General features: G+C 33.0%; 3 protein-coding genes, 1 non-coding gene and 1 pseudogene across 4 annotated transcripts; 2 read left to right on the forward strand and 3 right to left on the reverse strand.

Annotated features, from left to right (window-relative positions):
- The first annotated feature begins 7,294 nt into the window (after window positions 1-7,294).
- Window positions 7,295-9,971, forward strand: LOC108860594 (protein HEADING DATE 3B-like). The gene is made up of 5 exons (XM_057011337.1): window positions 7,295-7,716; window positions 7,812-8,020; window positions 8,153-8,643; window positions 8,740-8,791; window positions 8,884-9,971. Exons 2-5 carry the CDS (start codon window positions 7,826-7,828, stop codon window positions 9,667-9,669), a joined length of 1,524 nt encoding a protein of 507 aa, XP_056867317.1. The 5' UTR covers window positions 7,295-7,716; window positions 7,812-7,825; the 3' UTR covers window positions 9,670-9,971.
- A 198-nt stretch (window positions 9,972-10,169) lies between these two features.
- LOC108860798 (uncharacterized) lies at window positions 10,170-10,786 on the reverse strand. The gene has a single exon (XM_018634650.2). It carries the CDS (start codon window positions 10,586-10,588, stop codon window positions 10,361-10,363), a length of 228 nt encoding a protein of 75 aa, XP_018490152.1. The 5' UTR covers window positions 10,589-10,786; the 3' UTR covers window positions 10,170-10,360.
- Window positions 10,787-11,146: 360 nt separating this feature from the next.
- LOC130495414 (U6 spliceosomal RNA) lies at window positions 11,147-11,254 on the reverse strand. Its single transcript, XR_008934684.1, has one exon. It is a non-coding gene; the product is annotated as a U6 spliceosomal RNA (small nuclear RNA).
- Window positions 11,255-14,316: 3,062 nt separating this feature from the next.
- On the reverse strand, window positions 14,317-15,541 carry LOC108856934 (dof zinc finger protein DOF3.1). Its single transcript, XM_018630842.2, has 2 exons — window positions 15,301-15,541; window positions 14,317-15,214 (listed from the first exon to the last, which is right to left on the reverse strand). Exon 2 carries the CDS (start codon window positions 15,147-15,149, stop codon window positions 14,526-14,528), a length of 624 nt encoding a protein of 207 aa, XP_018486344.2. The 5' UTR covers window positions 15,150-15,214; window positions 15,301-15,541; the 3' UTR covers window positions 14,317-14,525.
- Window positions 15,542-18,584: 3,043 nt separating this feature from the next.
- On the forward strand, window positions 18,585-20,034 carry LOC130494989 (4-coumarate--CoA ligase 4-like; annotated as a pseudogene).
- The last annotated feature ends 1,389 nt before the right edge of the window (window positions 20,035-21,423 follow it).

A 21,423-nucleotide genomic window follows, 5' to 3' on the forward strand; every position in this document is an offset into this window, starting at 1 on the left:
ATACCCAGATTTGTTATTCTGCACGCATATATAGAGTAGGAAGTATTTGATCGCTTACCTAAAGATTATTTTTCATTTACTCTGAGAGTCTGAGGTATCTTTCGCCAAACTTTTAATGTGAGAGTTATATATTAAGTCCATTTATGACCCTATTTATTTCACTATGAGCATTTTCAGTATACAAAATAAAGTTATGTTTTTATTTTAATATAATTTTAGTTTAGAGTAGAAAAGATATTGATAATTAGAAATAGAGTAATGAATATACTTACTCTATTTTTAAAGGATAAGAGCATCTTCAACCCACTCCATAAATAGAGTAATGCTTTTATTTTTTAGTCATCACTCTATTTTCTACTCTATTTCCAATTTCATTCTCAATTTTGGAGTAAAATATGGAGTGGGGTTGGAAATACCCTAAATAACTTCTACTTTATTGTGTACTAAAAAAGAAATAAGTTGGAGAAATTTTTACTTCAAATGGAGTTTAGAGTGAAAAAAAGACATTTGGTTAGAAAATTCTTAAAAATAAAAATTTGGGAGTTATTATTGCTTCTCTTGTTTTGCTATCTTGAGTTAATTTGTACAACGCAAAATGATGATAATGCTTTCAAAATGTACACTGTTTTTTTGCCAAAGGGTTTTCAGAAATGTAGACATTTTAGTAAAAAAAATATATACAAAAATAGACATAAAATAATAGGAAAATTTTTAGTTAGGCTTTTTCGATTTTAAAAGGAACAAATTTACCTTGCTTGGCTTCCTTGCAACCTAACTGTTCAAATCGATCAGCGTGTTGTCCAGTCGGAGGTTACATAGTAGTTCCAAAAATATTAGACTCCAAAACTGAAATTTATAGTCAAATAAGATATTAGTTTATACTACAAATCAATAAGCTACATATGAAAAAAAAACTAAGTTACATGTTCTCGGTAATGTCTTGAATTCTATCATAACCAAATGTGTATGTTCAATACTTTCTTTTTCTTTTAAAGTGTGAAATTTATTAATCAACAAAAATACTTATAAATGTCTAGTAAAATTTAAATTTTCAAAACCAGCAGAAGTTAGTTTATCCACCAAATTAATTACAGTGTCCTAGTGAGGTCGTTGATTTACACGAATACGGAATTTCAAGTCACCACCGAATTTAAACTTTATTCCTCTCCCGACCAGATTTATTAGTTACCTAATCCATGTACTTTTTTTTTTTGTCGGGTTTATTATGCTATTAGAAACAACGAGAAACATTACATAGATGATATTACAGCTGACCATTCTACCTGCCTTATAAAAATCCATATCTGACTGCATCACCCTGAGCCGTCCTATGAGATTCATTCCTGACGGTATTCTTTGCGCCATGCTAAAGATCCCTTGTAAGACTTGTCTCTAATATTCTGCATAATTCGCCTTCTCCGGGAATTGAAACCCAGACCTCCTGGTGTAGAAATTGCGTCACCTGGGATTCGAACCCCAGACTTGGGTGTAGAAGCCTTTAAACCTTGACCACTAGGCCATGGTGCTTCCACATTCATGTACTTATTTAAACGCTCGTGAAAGTTGATTCGGTGGTGACTTGAAATTCAGTATTCGTGTAAAAAAAAGTTCGTTCAAAACCAATCAAATTATTAACGGAGGTCTATCAAAATACATTAAGATTATATATATACTAGGTGATTTTCCCGTGCTCATGCATGGATATAAATATTTATAAAATAAATAAATATAATAGTTGATTGCTATATATTTTAATTTTAAATTTAATTTATAATTTTATGCATAATTTATATTAATAATATTGAATTACTTTAATTCGACATATGATTTTACATATGTTATATCTAGTGGATTTAGTTATCATTTAGGTATATTGGACTGCATTCAACTATAATATTTTTTATTCTAAATATATTAAAAATTTGATTAATTTTCTTATTTTCATTTAGGTTTGTTGTTGTCTTCTTTAACTTTAATATAATCTATTATTTTAGATATACGGTTGATTAGTTTATGTTACTTAATTATTTTATGTAATCATCTAATAAATTAGATAGATATATCAAAATATTTATATTACTTTGAAAATATATATTTTTATTGTTTAAAATTATGTTTTATGATAAATAATATTTTTTAATATCAAAATTATCTTTCTGTAATTTTATTTTTATAAAATCACATTATATACAAATATATATATATATATATTCATCTAAGAAACAATAAATATAAAGTAAGTATTTTATTACTTCAAAAGTATATTTTATGTTATTTAAAAATATTTTTAAATTAGAATATTAGTATCTTGTGAAATTTCCCTTTTTAATGAAATCATATTATATATACATATATTTTCGGTTTTAAATTTATAATTTTTCCCTTTTTAATATATATGTTATATGGAAAATTTAAAAAACACTAAAAAAATAATAGTATTTAAATGTAATATTTTTAATTCATTAAAGGTATCAGTGTAATCAACTATCGTGAAAAATAACGTGAGCGCAACACATAAGAAACTGACTTCTCAAATTATATCATAGATAGATATATATTTTTATTATTTAAAATTATGTTTTAAAATAAATAATATTTTTTCTAATATCAAGGTTATCTTTCTGAAATTTGTCACATTAGATACAAATATATATATTTTCATCTAAGAAACAATAGATATAAAATAAGTATTTATTATTTCAAAATTATAATTTATGTTATTTAAAAATATTTTTAAAATAGAATACTACTATCTTGTGAAATTTCCTTTTTAATGAAATCCTATAATATATACATATATTTTCGTTTTTTAAATTCGATTTTTAAAATTTTAAAATTTTCCTTTTTTAATATATATGTTATATGGAAAATTTCAAAAAGGAAACTTAAAAAATAATAGGTATGAAATGTAATATTTTTAATTCATTAAGAGTATCGATGTAATCAACCATCGTAAAAGTTAACGGGAACGCGACACATAGGAAACTTACTTCTCAAATAATATTATACAGATAGAGGTTGGTATGCATAATAGTTTCAGCATTATGCAACCCTAGAAGATATACATAATAATTGATTGCCCCAAAAAGATATAATAATTGATAAAATCATACAGTATATGATTATGCACTTGATGAAAAAGAGATGTAATTTAAAATGGGTTTAAAATCTACGAGTGCTTGAGCAGAGAAAAAGGACTGGCACCCTTTTAGCATCGTGCGAACTGAAAAGTGTACGGGCAAGATCGAAACGAAGTTTTTTTTTTTTTTTGAAAAAAAGATCGAAACGAAGTTGGGGTTTACGTTGTGATTTATTTCTGAATAAAAAATTACGGTTAATTGTCTTTAATGATAGTTTAATCATGTTCAAGCTGCAAAAGTAACTCATCATAGTCTTACAAGTACCAATTTCTTATACTTTTTGAAGTTCTAGGTGTTAGTTTAACTTACCTTTTCGTTATCATCATCAGTCATTAATGGAGTATGTACATCTCGATCTATCTTGTAACGCTTTTTTTTTTGTAAAATAATAGTACAAAAATTTCCAGAACGTAATATCAAATAATAGTACAAAATGTGCGACAATATTTTCAAGAAATGTATATATATCTTCTGTCGATGTAAGTTAATCAAATAATTCTTCTTGAAATCTCGACAGTGTAAATTAAAGAACATTATATAGAGCGAGAATAGTTAGTATGGAACATGGAAGGTAAATGATAATCAACATCGCATTCACAATTGTTGACATCCTTAGGATACTAACAACGAAAGGGACCCTGCTTTGTCTATATATGTGAACGCAATTTTTTTTTAAATATCAAACCAGTGTTTTAATATATTACCAAAAAGTATTAATTGAGAGACCCGTAAAAACAAAAAAATATCAAATCAGTATTACATATTCTCGCACCTCAAACGGGAACCAAAAATGTCGGTTCGATAACAACTTCTCCTTTTAATTCACGAATTTGACTTCACCCGCGATTGTGCATGCATCCATCCATTCAATGTACCAAAACTAAATTCGACTGTGTCGGTTTACTAAGTCATTTGGAGTGTTTTTTTTTTTTTTGATCAAACTAAGTCATCTGGAGTGAACTTGTTATTTGTGAAACATAATATTGTACAGATCGGACCTCTTTACGTACAGAATCGAATGGAGATTTTCTAAAATTGTACAAAGAAGCGATAGATTTGAGTTCTTTCTAGAGAAACTTAAGAGATTATTGTAGCAACATAACCTAAGGTTTTGATGGGCTATGTTCATGATTCTATGCCCATAATAAAGAGATCAAAGTGGTCCATTATCTTTAGTTATATCTCACTCCGTTTCAATATAAATGATATTTTAAAAGAACTATTTTATTTCAAATTATATAAAATTTTGAGATTTTAAAGTTAATTTTAAATTTATGAAAACTTTTCAACCATTTATAGATTTTGCAGTCTTTTTTATTATTAGTTAATTGATTTTAATATTATATCTTTAAAATACTGTTTAAAGATATCTAGTTTTTCTTAAATTTTATGCACTAAGCAAAACGTCAAGTATCATGAAATGAAACGGAGGAACTATGTCAAAATATAAAACATCTTCTCCGAGTTGGGAGCAAAATGATTACATTCCCTACATTCTTTCTCTTTCTGCTACTTTGGCTCGGTACGGTTTAAATGGTCCAGACCGGAGCTGCCCAGTACGCAAAGTTAAGTTAGCACTTGACTCTTCACTCTTCACTCTTCTCGATCTCCTCCTTCCATTATTGCTGGTTCACACGTGAACACAACGTTCTCCATATCCACGTGGGTCTATCTTACTGGTTATGATCTTAGAGGATAGTCGTCCCACGTGGGCGATCAGCATGGCGTCATACTGTAGGGACAACAAGTTTTTTTTCTTGCGTTTTTTGTATCTAATACTTATTGTAACATCAACCCGCTAATGGAATTGAATATTATCCTGTAGGAATAAATGAATTTTGACAAGGATGTGAGCTTCAATTATATTTGTATACTGACAAAGATATACATATAATCATACTTCTAATTTTCCATATATTATAACAATTCGCTTAGGGGTACATTTTTTTGGAAAAAGCAAAAATTCTAGATTGATGGAATTGAAATTAAAACTGATAATTGTGTGTACAGCTCGTGTGTATAATTGCCGACAAAAGATTTTGTGTGTATAGTTTATTTTCAGGCATTTTCAGTTTTTTTTTTGTTATGTAGAACTGTAGAAGTCTCTCAAACAACACCGTTATTTACCAAGTATTAAGAGCACATTCGATGCATAAATTGATTATCTTTAAAATAATAAAAATGTGCAAATTTTTATATATTTTTAATGTAGAATTTTATGTGTGTGAACTTTAGAGATTAAAATATAAATAAGACTGTTGTAAAAAAAATTATATCTGTAAAAAATAAACTTAAGAAGGTCCCAATCTTGAATCATGAAAGCAATTTTTCAGTTAACATCAAGTGAAATAACTCACACGGTCACGCGCATGGACCACTATCACTCGACCTAAATTTGAGGTTATTACAAGGGCCGAACAAAACCTCAGTATGAATATTAGTGGGTTCAGGCCCATGTAACTAGCACGCTTTTTCACACGTTAAAATTCGAGAAGCTACACGAAACGCATGGCCCGTTTTGGTTGTCCGTTAAAAATGTTCATCTCCGGTCCGTCTAAACCGGGAAATAGGCACATTCAGACCGAACACGCTTCATCTCTTCCACTTTTGGTGTCACAGAAGATGATTGCGATCAGAAATAGATATTTAGCTAAAGAGAAGTCCCAAATTAAGAAAGTTACTAGATTCTGACCCGCCCTTTAAAGGGCGGGTATATTTTTCTGTTTTAATTTAGTTCTCATATTTTTGTTTAATTTGTGATTGTATTTGTATTTTTGTTTGTAATATTATAAATCTTAATCAAAATATATTTTATTAAATAATAGCTATTTAAAAATTGATCCGGTATACGTTCGGTTAGGGCTGGGTTGCTGGTCGAACCCGTCAACCCACGGGTTTCAATTTTGTTTTGGTCAAAAATATGATCCGCACAATCCGCAAACAAATAATTTGTACCGGCACCCGCCCCATTTAATTTTGATGTTATCCACGGGTTATAAATTGTTTTAAAATAATTATTTTATTTAATTATTATAAAACACATAAAATATATATTTATAATAAAAATATGTTTTTAAAATTTAATTTTTTTTAATTACCATGTTTTTTAAAAAGTGTTTACTTTTCTTTTTATTTTATTTTTAAATACTTTTCGGGTAGGCGGTACCCGCAATCCAAAATCTACCATCCCGCACCCACCCCGAATAAAATATTCATAACCCGCATCCGCAAATCGATTTTTTCAAACAATGAAACCAAATTTATGATCCACCCTTAAAAGGACGGATATATTTTTTGTTTTATATTTTTTCTCTAGGATGTATTTAATTTTTCTTTGACATCTTTGAACCTATAAATATAGTTGCAAAAAATATACAAAATTCGAAACTGAGATTAGTATGATAAGAGTTCGATATAGATAGGCCTTTAAAATATGAACTTAAGTTTCATGATAAGAAGTTCGATATACAAAAAATATGACATTCCTAAGAAAAATAGGAAGTTATCATTATGGAACTTCTTTGTTGTTATTGTAGTTATATCTCGGTATATAAACAGTTATATATAGGTTGTTGCAGTTATATTTATAGGTTCCATGTATTTTTTTAAATTGAATTCAACTATTATCAGTTGATCATACTGCTAATTAAATTAATTGAATAGATGTTTTACTTTTGGTTTACTTTGGATTGAAAATTAATTTTGTTATTCACATTATCCATATAAATATTTATGAACTTTTAATTCTTTATTAACAGTTTAGCTAAATCAAATACACCAATGTTATGTATATACGTATATGTACATATGTGTTTGGTTTTGTCAACATACGTATAACATTTTAGTTCAGTGGATGTAATATATTAATCTATATTTTTTGTCATATTAGGAAACAAATCATAGGATATCCAAAAAAGGTAATGGGCCTGAATCGTAGGATATCCAAATCGTGACTTGTATGGTCTGATTAGTAATGGGCCTGAATTTGGAAAACAAATAGGCTCGGGATTTGTAGGTGTAAGACAGTTACTTTCTTGACAAAAAATTGGCAGTTATAGAATTTAAATGAAATGTATAAAAAGGAAGTTATAAAATTTAAAAGGTGGACACAACTTTTATCAATAGGACACACTGCAGAATTAATAGAATAGATTGGAGAGATAAGAGTTTAAGTTAGCCACGCCCACTAGAGAGAGAGATTGAAAACATGTGGCTTGTGTTGTGTAAAGAGACCGAGTCACCCGAACATCATCTCCCTCACGCCACTCTCCTACCACTCGGACCAAAAACCAAAACCCGCCACGTCATTGTAAACTCCTAGTTTCCGTGAGTTAGGGATCTTTACTTGTAGGAACCAGACATGACCGCAGAGTCACACATACACACAAACCAAACCTTGAGAGTTTTTTGTCGCCTCTCATATGGAATCCATTGTGGGGGCGACACAAACAAAATATCTTCTTCTCTTCTTGATCTTTTATCATAAGATTTTTTTAGCTCCCCCATCTATATAGAAAAAAAAAAGATTAGAAACTCTTAGATTTGTTTGATCTTGAAAGTACTTTGATTTCAAAAGGTGCCAATCTGGTTTTTAAAGAATTTCTAAATTTTTCTTCTTTTTTAGTTTACTTGTGGAAGAAGTAATTAATAGGGTTTTTGTTGTGAGCTTAGGGAGAAGAAGAAAGATGGGAGGAATGAAAGATGAGGCGAAAAGGATAACCATTCCTCCATTGTTCCCAAGGGTTCATCTGAATGATACTGGCAAAAAATCAATGTCTCTCCGTGAACGTTCCAGTCTCCCTTCTCCTACCAACAAGATCTCTGATTCTTCTTCCACTCTCACTCTGTCTCTTCCTCCTCCAGCCAACAACGCCTGTCTCGTGAGTTCTTTGCTCCTTAATTGCCCTTTTTCTTGATTTGTTGAATACTCTTGGTGAGATCAAAATAGAATCCATAATCCATAATGCATACTTTGAGTTGTGAAATGTTGTTATTTTTGTGTGTTTAAACAGACAAATTCAACATCCAAGATTGAAGAGAAGCTGAATAAAAAAGGAATGATTTATCCAAGTCCCAGAGGATCATCAGTTACTAACACTAATCCTAGTTCAATAAAACAAAATGAGTACCATTTCAAGAGCCTTGCCAACTTGGATTCTCTTAAGGTTTCTGTTGTTGGATACGCACAAGCAGACACAGATTTGTCAGTACTCCAGTTTTGTAATAGCAGTAGCAGCAAAGACAGAGGAGAAGCTGCTGGTTCCAAGGCTGCCCTTGATGAAAGCAAGAATAATGTGATGAAAACTCAGTTGTATAGAAGAAGAGCTCTTGATGGATTCAACGTTAAAACTCAAAAGAAGTCCAAAACTGTGCCTCAGCTTGAACAAGATGTCTCAGACTGTTCTGCAATAGACTCCTTGTCTTGTATGAGTGCATCTTCTAATGATGCTGCAAAAATGATTGGTGAGAAAAGGTTTTGGAAGATGAGAACTTACATGATCAAGTAATGTATCCCCTCTCTCTTACAATGTCAGTATCTTTCTTATGATTCATAAATTTTGCAGTGTTTCTTACTTTTTGTTCTTGCTGATATTTTCAGTCAGCAGAAGATCTTTGCGTCTCAAGTCTTTGAGTTGCATAGACTGATAATGGTAAGCTGCTAATAACTATGGACTGTATAACTTGCTTCCTATGATTTTCAGATTTCATGTGATCCTTACCATGAAATCTGAATACAATGCAGGTTCAAAAGATGGTTGCTAAGTCACCAAACTTAGTCCTAGAAAGTAAGCTCAATGGAGGTAAACGTGGAACAATGAGGTCATCCCATACCCATCTTCTGGAAACGGCTGCTTCAATGGTTAAAAAAACAATCACCGAGAAGCACAAACATGTAACCGAAGAATATCCAGAGCATATGAAACCAAAGCTTCCTCTACCTTCCATAAACAAAGACCTCTTGACCCCAATGTGGCCACAGCAGCTACTACCTCCTCCTGGAAACCAATGGTTAGTTCCTGTAATGTCTCCTTCAGAAGGTCTGGTCTATAAACCATACACAGGACCATGTCCTCCTCCTTCTTCAGCTTTCATGGTTCCATTCTGTGGACAAGATTCGCTCAACACAACAACATTCAGGTTCCCTGTTTCTACTCAGCTTAGCAACAACTACTGCCCTTCCCCTAACGCGAGGACAAACTCGTTTGGTCAGCTTGAAGGATGGTCCAACACATCAAGCCACATGACTCAAGCGATTCCATTTTCCTTAAAGAAGTCTCAGGAGTCTAATGACAGTGATGTACATGGAAGTACAGCTTCAAGTCCACCAGAGAAGCATAAACTTGATGTTCTTCCTCTTTTCCCTACGGAGCCTACTCACCACACTGATGAGTACCAGCAGAAGCAGCAACCGATGGGCCGTGCCATTAAAGCCATTCCTCATAATTCAACATCTGCCTCTGAGTCTGCTGCAAGAATTTTCCGGTCCATTCAGGAAGAAAGGAGGGACTCAGATCATATGATTAGTTGAGTTTAGTTTACTTTCCACATTCTTTTGCTCTCTATGATTGCTTCTTTATCTAGTTTAGGTTTTTCAGTACATTCTATTTACATCTTCATATGATATGAAGATGTAAATCAGTACTGTCACTATACATAAAAACATACACACATGTTATATTGATATTGTATTTTGACAAACAGCAAATAAAAGACGGATTGTTTTTGTTCCATTTAAATATCATTCCAGTTTTGAAGGGTTTTATTTATTTCTGGTTATATAGTCTTCTTCACATAGTTGCATTGCATCTTGCTTGAGCTTTCTTGTGACCATGACTGATTCATTTGGTCTTTAATCAGATGAGAAACAATTGAGAAAAAAACAGATACAAAAACATTCAGCCATTCAAAGACAAGCATGTAAGAAAAAAACAAACAAATGTGGTCTTAAGATCCTGAAAGAGAATATAAATATAGACACTTGTCAATAGATAAGATCATCTCACTAGATTACAAGCTGGAATAAAAATAGATACAAAACTATATTTTGTTGCATTTGAAAAATACAAAAGTGAAATCTTATCTGATATATATCTTTGTGAAATAATACTTATCAATCTTTTTTTTTTTTGAAATAATATGATTTCATTAGGAATGAATGATAGAGAAGAAGAACGGAACATCATCACATAATAACACCAACCTTTCTACTTTCATGTCTATTAATCTCGTTTTCTCGAGCTAAGTTGACGAACGTAAGACGCAACACGCTTAGCCCACTTCACAATATCTGCCTTGAGCTTCTTTGAATCCATACGATTCAACGACGATGGGTTCTTCTTCTCATCCGTTGATGACGACTCCGTGAACGAGAATGACAAGCATCGATAATAACTTGACTTGTCTCTTCCACTGTTCTTCCTCTCCGAAGCCTGTTTCTTTACAGACATGTCAGAGATGCTCAAATAAAAACTTTAAAAAAACTGTTGAGATGTGAAGAGACTTTTATAACAGAGAGAGATGCAGTCACGCAGACAAAAGAAAGATAGTCTTACAAGTTATCAAGACATGTGATGGGTTTTAGGTAAAAGACGTGTAAGCCAAGTACCATGTTGGTTTCGTTGACTTTTGACTTTGTCATCGCATATTCTTTTCTTCTCGTTACTTGGCAAATGGAATCTCTATCTGTTCCAGTTAAAACATGTAATATGACTTTCAGTTTTTGCACAACCACTGACCAAACACAAAATTAAGGATACAGTTTGGTGTGTCGCTATGTTTCAATACATAGTCTTGTCGTGAATCAGTCATAAGAAACTTAAACTGTGTTGATTGGTACAAGTGAGTTTATCAAACAGAGATGCTGTTCGTCACAGAATTGACAAGTTCGTCACAGGTAGGTAACAGGAACAGACACCATAGCTGCTGGACTCCCTTAACACTTTTGTCAGTGGCCGTCGTCTGTCTTTCATTTTAAAAATACTCATCATAAGCATTTAGAAAAGTAAAAAAATTTGGACCAAATCTCGATTAGAGCGTGTCATCCTTGCACAGGGGCCATGCTAATCTTCTCTGTATCGTTCCGATTTTGCTAAGGTGACAATCATTTACTTGACTTTACCAATTCATAAACACTCGTTTAGTTGCAAAGATAAGCGATGTAGGAAGTAACAGAGAACTTAGGAAGAAGATGAGTAGATGTTGGGCTTGTTTAATGGATTGAATAAGCCCATGTTGGACAAATACAATCTCTGAATCACATTGTATTTCACATTGCATTAAACTGCGTTATTTCTTTTTATTTTCTTCGCATGTACTTCCTGCATGTACTTCCTTTGTTTCATAATATTTGATATTTTGCCTTCGTTTTAGTTATTTCTCTTAAACAAAATCATATTTTACCTTTATGTTTATTCATAATTTGTCCCCAACAAAAAAATATGTCTACATCTGCCACTGGTTAGAAGACCAAACTCAAAAATGTATGTGTTTTCAAGGTTTTCTTTAGAGGTCCCAAATCTGGATATTGTGAATCCACCAACAAATGTCTTATAAGTTTATTTTAAAGAGATAACAATAATAAAAAGATAAACCTTTCGTAAAAAATAATAATAATAATAATAACAAGAATAAATTGGATTGATAGGGATGTCACATGTATAACAGTAAGATGAATAGCAGTCGCTGCACTTGTACTGATAAACTTATCAGTACAATAAATATTCAAATTGATATATGGTACAATAAGCACAACATGAATTGAGCAAAACAGCCCCCACAAGACATGTGAATTTGGTTATGTAATACGACTAATAAGTAATAACAGTGGACCATTACCAAAACAGTCAACAGTGAGTCCATCATAAGAGGAAATTCAGAAATGATAGCTTAACACATTTAGCTAAACACTGTCAATTCAACTTAAACCAATATTTATTATTTATTTCAAATATTTTTGCCCTAATTAGTGCCTAAGAAGTGGACCATTATAATAATTTGGTATCTTAGCGCTATCTAGTATATATGGCCACATGGACCACTATTTAATTTGCCAGCCCTTTCATTTTGACAATTTTTATATCTTTTTATGATTTGTTTTTTTTTAGAAAATCTTTTTATGATTTGTTTTCATTGAAACAATCTCTATTCAAAATTTGTTGCATGGTATGGGTAGAGCCATCTACATCTTTAATTACATGTGAGCTAGATTGTTATTTGGTCTTTTTCTATCCAAATACATTAACTACATATATATGTTTGAAAATTTAGAACTTGAGTTTTAACAAATAATGTTCTCTCTCACTACATACAAACTTTTGATTCAAAATAACTAATTATAACCTTATGAGTTTGATTGGACCTTGGACGTCTAGACCTAATTAATCAGCGCCTAATTTTAGTATTGGAGATTGAATGTTTGATTTGACATAGTCTGCAAAATATGCCTTTGTGCATTTGATCATAGAGTTTGATTGGACATTGCATGCAATCACCCCTGCGATGAATCAGTTCACAATTTTTTATTAAAAATTTGCAAAACTCAAATTTATCAGTGAAAATAAAAGTAAAAGAAAACCATAAATAATTAACATAAAATGCAACTTGTTGTTCTTTGTCTCCCCGGTCAAATACAAAATATCTTAAATCGGAAGAGCAAATTTTTGTAACCACGTTGGATCTCTCGTATATCTATCTATCTGTTTTCCCATTTCCAAAACAAAATTTATGGAACCACACAAATCTGAAAGCTTGATGTATGTTGAGGTGATATCATTCATTTTTCTTCTGCTTAAAAATCATTTGTTAAAGGCATGAATAAGAGAATGAGGTGCATGGCGTAAATGTCACTATTTTTTTAGAAATTAGATGTATTAATATTGGCAAAAAAACAATGCATCTCAAATCTCATTCTTTAATTTACTCCAAAATGTCACTATCTTAAAAAATGTTTTAATTTCATTTCGATAGAGTTACTCTGTAAATGAAGTAATCATTTTATTTTTATTCATTATTCCATTAACGGGAATAAAAAAGATAAAACTTGTTTTTCATTCTATGTTTGAAGTAAGGTCGAAATAAATCCAATTTCATTATGGAATTACTCTATTTTATAGTTAAAAAAAGAGTTTTACCTTTGAGATGTATATTTACTCAACCAACATGGTGAGAAAACGAAGTTAGTATATAATGTACGATATGTTGGTATTACATTTCGGGTGTAGAACAGTCGTGCGCACAGTATCCACCATAGCTCTCATAGTTTTGCTTAAAACAACAACGCACTGATAAGATGCAAATGACTGATCCGTCACATAAGATGATACACATTACTGATTAATACTATATAGTCCACATCACATTTCTTGGTGATTTTATGTTTCTCTAAAATAATATACAAACGTTCCAGAATCACCAAACAAACTTCACTTCGATTTATAAGATCACCTAAAATATGAACTATTAATCAGTGAGAAAACCATAGCCATTACTCATGGCATACGTCAAATTCCATTACGCTCTCCACTCCTTGTGAACGTCATTCGCGTGTTAAACGAGTTTGTAATTATTTACAAAAGTTGTTATAGTAATAGTGAAAGTAAGTAACAAAACGATGTTACAAGTCTGAAAGACCAATGAATACAAAATAGCATAAGTACCTGAGGAATAATGTATTGCGGATAAACTATTTTCTTCAACTTCTTTCAAAGTTATATAAAGCAGAATATTCTTCTTAGCGACGTGAACTTTTGTCTTATTTATCTAAATTAATTGAACCAATACAATGTTTCAGCAGTATTTAAATTATACGACATATGATGATATGAAACGCCATTTTGAACTCAAGAAAACAGGCGACAACTAGTAGAGAGTCAATATCATGATTCTAGAACTTAGGTGTCTGAGGCGATTAATACATTAACTAAAATACGAATGTCACATGCCGTAAGAATGTTGTTGATCTATGTCAGATTCATGCACAGTTATACTATTCTAATATTCGATTAAAAGAACTTATCCTGCGAATATTTAAAAGGGCTTCAAGCTTACATATCAATAACCAATGACATAAAATCGTCGGCTAAATACCTCACCGATCAAGCATAAAATAAGCACAATGTTGTGGCGATCGAACAATTCGTTTCACGTCATGAGTTTTGTAGATAGTCTTGTTCAAGAATTAATGAAAGTCTTTAAACTATATAGTAGCATTTGAAAAACAAAGATTAGAATTTTAACAAACTGATTTATAAATAAAATAACAAAAGGGAGTACTAGTAGTAACAGGAGGAATATAATACCAAAATGACATTACATCGGACTCTCAAGTCATCTAAAATCAGTTTTGTAGCTTTTAAATTTACCAAATACCCCTCCACTTATTCATCCTTAGTTTTTCTCCACTCTGTTCATAGCCAGATCGGTCCAACGGTTACCACCTCCTCCGTTACCTGCTTCGCTCCTCCTCAAACCCAAACTCATACCCGGATCCCAACCCGACCCGTCGAGCATGATCCCACCAAGACCCAGCTGCATATTCGACGCCAAAAGCGAGCTAAAACTCCCACCACCACCACCAACACCAACACCCATCTCCATACCTTTCACGTCTTGGTCCCCGATCGGAAACCCGTACAGCATCCGGGTCGGATCCGTATCCGGGTTGGTTTCCTTCTGTGAACTAGGATCCGGATCAGGGGTCTTGGCCTTCTTGTGGGAGTTAGGAGAAGTAGAAGAAGAGGTGGATCGTTTAGCGTTCTTGCGAGAACCGCCACCGACGGGGACGTTACGGAGAGCGCCGCCTTTGGTCCAGTAACGGCGACAGCTTTTGCAAAAGTGACGGGGCTGTGAGAGGTTGTAGTTGTTGTAGTAACAGAACTTAGTGTTTGGTGAGTCACAGCGAGGACACTTTAACTGTTCTTGGTCCGGAAATTGCGGTTGTTGTTGTTGTTGTTGTTGCTGATGTAGTTGTTTCGCCATCATCGACTGGTAATAAGCTGCTGGATCCTGCATTTTTTTTTCTTTACGAATAATGATCTCTTCTTTTTTTCTTTTTTCCCAGAAAATTTAATGAATTCCTAAATAGAAAAACAGAGTCTTTTTAGTTAAAGTGAAAAACGGAAGGGATTTTTGTAAAAATATTTATATATATGTATATGCAAACCTGTTAAAAGACAAAGTTAAAAGATGGAATATTGGAGATGGCAGGTTGAAATTTAGGACTGGGGAAGAGTTAGAAAAAAAGAGAGAGATAGGAGAGTCAGTGAATTTGAGGTTTTTATAGAGTGGAAGTGGTCCTTATCGTATAAATAAGACAAATTTAACACTTTCCTCTCACTAAGTTTGAGAAAGAATGAGAGAGAGAGAAGTGGAGCAGAACAGAGAGGGGAAGAGGCAAAGAGAAGATAAGCTTTGTGAGCTGTGGTGTGTGACCAGTCTTATAGGGCAACCCAATAACAAGATTACCGCTTCCCTAATCTTCTTCCTTTTGATTATTATTTTTAAAGATGTTGTGCTAATTAATTACTCCTCTTCCCTTTTAAAAATATACATATTTTAAATTTTAATATATATTAAAAAATACATTGATTTTTCTTAATAACAAATTTTCATAATTTTAGCCAATAGAAATTCAATAAACATCATTAATTTTTTAAAATTTACAATTTTCATTAAATAATGTATCGAAAATGTAAAAATATATCTTTTAAAAATAATTTTTTTATAAAATATGAATCTTTTTTATTTGTAAAGCATTTTTTAGTTTGTAAAGGAAAATAATGTTAAGAAAAGGTTTCGGTGTATAAATCGAGGGGTAAATACCTTTTTCCAACATATTTGGATACGCCTGTCTTGCTGCGAAGATGGTTGTTTGGATTCATATGTTTAGACAGATATCGATTCTACGTATCTTTTTATTTTCTTATACTTGTTCTTACGCTACCCCGGAAACAAACACACTTGCCTTTTCCTTTTGATGACTACAAGTCTCTCTACTCCTTTTGATGGAAATGGTTTGCTCATTTTCACAAGACAGTCAATGGCGTTGCTCCTTAGCTCTGCAGGCTTTGTAAAATCGACAAGTAATCTAGGAAATAAAAATGTTCTCATCTTGCTAATGAAGAGTTCATAACCATTTCTCTATATAAACTAAGCAGTCGTAATCTTATGATAAGGGTGTATGCGGAGCAAAACATAACATATCCTTTCGATTTGCATGAGAACAAAGTTGTTGGTAATTGAACAAAAATAAGGGATCAGATTAGCCGTCGATATTCTCTAAAGCTTAGTTGGATATTAGTTCAAACATCCTAATTATGAAAACAGCATCTAGTTCTCTATCTAAATTTTTTTAGTTATGTTTCTTCACGTTAGATCTCCCAATACCTTTTATACTCAAACCTTTTTATTATAATGAGAATTCGCATTTTAGTTCCTGATTAAACCATAATCAAGAAGACAGCAAACGAAAGACAAACAAAAACATCCAATTTCCCATGAGTTTTCCATGCACAAGCCTTACATGTACAACCTTAGTTTTTTTTTTTGCTAAAAATATAAAGAAAATTAAAAGTTATAATCAAATAGCATTAAACCAGACGTGATTAGCATTTAATATTATTATAGTTACCCAAATAAATAAAAAAGTAAACAAAGAGGCCATCATGCACTGCCATAATTTCTAAAACCCACTCTGGCTCAAGAATGAGGAGACAATAGTTAGTTAGCGTTCTTGTGAAGCAAGTATGTGCACTCGATGAGAGTGAGTGAGATCATTACTCTCAAAAGTAGAAACATAGCCGTTGATTTATGCACTGTTTCTGTCAATGAACCAGAGCCGTCCGTCTGTCAAGGAAACAGATTAAGGATATTGTCGTAGCGTTAAGCTGCCGTAAGAGCTGACCATTTTGCTCCCGTGTGTTCTGTTTGCCAACACGTGGGACATGCACTCCACTTCTTGATTCCCATCATTAGCGTCATTTCTACGGCTACGATTCGTGGCTGCGGCTTGACGCATGGACGGCTTAGATTTAATGTGACCCCTTCGAATATGTCATATGTGGAGGTGACTAGAAGACAACCAGGTCTAATTACTAGCTAAATCGAGTTACTAAATTTACGAAATTTTGTCAAGTTACGTACACAAAAGTGTTTCCCTTGAGATATCAGAATAAGAAAAACGTTTTCTAAAATATTTTTACCTAATCATCGTTGTTAATTGATTTGGAGCCTTTCATTGTGTGTTTTGCAAGAATGTAATGAATCATGAAAAAGATGGACTGTGAAAAATATCAAGAAGAAAGAAGGAATGCCATGGCTAAAGTATAATAAGAGAAGATCAAACTGTTTATAAAAGTCAGAAACTACAAACAAGAAACTTTTACCAGAAAATAAAACTCAAATAAATAAATAAAACGATATGGTAATTTTAAAATAGTTCCAATAATATGAAACCACAATCACAATTTTTCTTATAATCCGATTCCCTTTTTCAGGTTCTTGTCCAAGATTTTTAACTTATCCAGACAGAACACACGTAAAAGCTTCTTAAAAAACTTAGGAGAAAATGGCCGACGACTCTTTTAGCTGTTGTGTAATGAAGAAAGAAAATAATTACCAGTGATTGCTGTTTCCAGCCATTTCCCCAATTAGAAAAAGGGTCAAGGATGATACAAGCAAAGAGAGAGCGCACATAAAGAAGCCAGCTTTTTTTAGTTGTGATATGAAGATACTGATGATGTTTTATAAGCATCTCTGATCTTCAGTTTGACAAGTAGCCAACCTTCTTTTCCATTTAAGTATTGTCCTTTTTTGTTTTTGTTTTTCAGGCATAGTACATGTACAAACTGTTAGCAGCGGCTCAAGCTATCAAGTTTTCTGTTGGATGCCATGCTAGATGCAGCAATTTGGCTGTGTGGTCAAAAGTGTTACCATTCCCATCGCATCCTGGACTCTCTGCTCCTGTTTTCCAAATTTGTAAAGTATTCATTTTTAATTATTTGAGGGGCATATGCTAAAAGACACATGGATGAAACTCACTGACCATTTGGCAAAAAAAAAGAAAGAAACTCACTGACCTTTTCTAACCAGGCGTGTTATACTGCTTAGTGATGGTCTTGATGGCTTCGCTGGAGTTGTGACTTGTCTCCTCTAAGTTTAAACACATATTTGATTTAATCGAATACTTAGACCTAAGGAAAAATGACAGAATGGATTCATCTTGCTCGCACCAGCTTGTTATGTCATTGGGTTTTTGCGTGCTTCCAAGGTTGTAGTTTCAGTATTTCCCGGGGAAACACCAAACACACGGAAGAGATTGCTGGTAACATGTTAAAGCGTGGGCATGTTTACTTTCAGAAGAACAAGATATAAATACAATAGATGATACAACACTGGAAATTATCGAATATGGAATCATTTTCATATAAATAAATCACAGAGCTGTAGATGGTCAGAAAACGTGGTCATCAGTTATGCACCGAGTCTGCTGATGTAACTCTTTCTCTCAGAGTACAAGAAATTGACCTTTGGTCTTAAATGTTCGTGAATCTGGAAAGTTGATACTGGAACCAAGTCTGTGTTGATGTCCCATAATTGACATGTACAAAACACAGCCATTAGTCCAGTTTTCCCATATACGGGGATGAAATAACCAATGGCAACATAACAGAAGTCGCCAAATGCAACTCTCCTATCAAATAATTATGTCATTCAGAGGCCAATAAAAAAAGAATTCATAACCTTCCAAGACTTGATGGTTTTATCATTCATTGAAAGGAGAAAAAGAGCACTGTTGGATGTTTGGGACTATCTGATTTTGTTGATTTTCTCCTCTATCTCCCAACTCTTGAGGTAAAAGGATCCGAGCATGAAAAGCCAAAACAAGGTATAGCCTCTTGTTATATGAAAGGAACAAAGAAAGTGAAAGACGTACCTCAGTTTTATAACGAAACTCCGGGTGTCTAACTGGATAATCTGTTCCTTCAAGATCTTTTCTCGCTCCACTTACCTGTGATCAGCAGGAAAGCATCAACAAAGCATAATAATCTCATCTTGAACTTTACGGAAAAAGGAATGAAAGACAGCGAGGGGTATTATACATTTTTGGAATCTGTTCTCTCGAAACAGACTCCTTCTCCCGCCCGAGTTTCCTCTCTCCTTCCTTGCTGTGGCTTACCTCGGAGACGTCACCACCACCGCCAATCCGTTATACACGCAGGCTGAGATAGCGAAACAGGCAAAAGCCTCCGCCGCAAAGATGATCATCACGAAGCAATGTTACGTCGATAAACTTAGAAAAACTACAAAACGACTGCGTGTCGATAGTTTGCGTGGACGATGATAACGACGCCGCTTCGGTAGCTGACGGTCGCGTGAGTTTCACGAAACTAACTCAACCGGATGAAACAGAGCTTACTAAACCTGAGATCTCGCCGGGTGACACGGTGGCGATTCCCTACTTCTCCGGGACCACGGAGCTTCCAAAGCATCGCTCAGAAAGTCGACCGAGAAAACCCTAACCTCAACTTCACCGGAGATGACGTCATCATCCGTTTCCTCCCGATGTTTCCACACGTACGCGTTCAACGCGCTGATCCTTTCGGCGATGAGAACCGGTGCGGCGATCTTGATCTTGCCGAGGTACGAGTTGAATCTGGTGATGGAGCTTATTCAGAAGTATAAAGTCACGGTGGTTCCGGTGGCTCCGCCGGTGGTTTTAGCGTTTGTTAAGTCACCGGAAACTGAGAGATATGACCTAAGTTCCGTGAAGATGATGATATCAGGCGCGGCTATGCTTAGGAAGGAGCTTGAAGAAGCCGTGCTCCTCAAGTTTCCCAGTACATATTTGGTCAGGTCAGAGCATGTTTACTGCAGAGTTTTTAAGTGGGGTTCTTAGCATAATATAAGAAACGTCTCTTAATTTTTAACTAAAAAATATTAAAAACAGTCTTTTAAATATTTTATTTAAGAACTTCATTCTAAAAACGATGCAATAAACATGACCTTATGTTTAATTAATTTCCTCACTATCACGGAATATTTTAGTTACTTTCTTTATAAGTTAAATTGCATAGGGACTAAAATCCTTGAAATCCAAGAACTAGGAATACTGATACTAGAATAAAGTTACTGGGTGAGTAATGTACTAGAGAATGGATTTGATTGGGATAGTTAGCACAAAATTATACTAGTCTTTTTCAATTTATTTTTTGTTTTAGGTTTGTGCATATAGATTAAAACATTTAATTTTACATATTTTCTATACAAAACATTATTAAATATATATTTAACCATATTTAATTAATAAAAATAGAATATCATATAAAATTAAAAAAAACACATTAAAATAATACTTATTTTGAAATAAAAATTTACTCTTCAATGAAAATAAATTGAAAAGAGGAAATAGTCAAATGGAGTTTTTTATGGCTGTGGTTGTCAGGTTGAATCTTGAAGATTTTATTCATGATTTGTCCTGGTTGTTTTGGTGTGCAAAATCTGTATATATAGTCATGAGATGTGAATTGTTTGACTTTTTCTTACAAAAAATTGAAAAATGCCTATGTTGCCATGGGTTAGAACCTGCACTGAACACACTTCAACTATATATATAAGTAATATTTTGCTTTTTGCACCGTTTAATCCATTACTGGGTGGACATTCATAATTATTTTGGTTTTATAGTTACAACATTTTTTAAAAATCCTTTAAAAAGAGAGTATTGACTTATGAATTTGACAAAAAGAAACCTATTTATTGAATAGATTGTGGGATCATACAAAGAAAAGGCTAACACTTACAACCAAATTTAATTCAATAACAAGGACGTAAAACCATGCTGATGAACAACATGTTAGGGATCACCAAAAAACGGGATACTAATTGATAACTACAACTAGGTAATTTGATTTTAAACATATAAAGCCACTCACTGACATAAACAGTACTTGGTAATGGTTGCAGACTTGCATCTCAAGGTAAACAACCATGCCATCAAAAAGTTGGAAACTATCCTATTGGATAGCATACTTTCTAATCAAGCTAAAGCAACACATATGGAGAGGAAAGTTAGTATTTATTGCAACTTCGATTTGTGTTAACCAGGTGTACGGAATTGTCTCTACCCTTCCTATATGGGTTAATGAATAATTTCTTATAGCAAAATATTACACCCCTGAGTTTCAATAAAAACAAACTATTATCCCCTTTTTACAAATTGTTTATAAAAAGTGTTTTTGTTAGATTTGTAACGTATAATGAATAAGATGCATATGGTTTTACGAAT

The sequence above is a fragment of the Raphanus sativus genome, chromosome 5 (assembly GCF_000801105.2).
Source record: "Raphanus sativus cultivar WK10039 chromosome 5, ASM80110v3, whole genome shotgun sequence".
In the NCBI taxonomy this organism is placed as follows: Eukaryota; Viridiplantae; Streptophyta; class Magnoliopsida; order Brassicales; family Brassicaceae; genus Raphanus; species Raphanus sativus.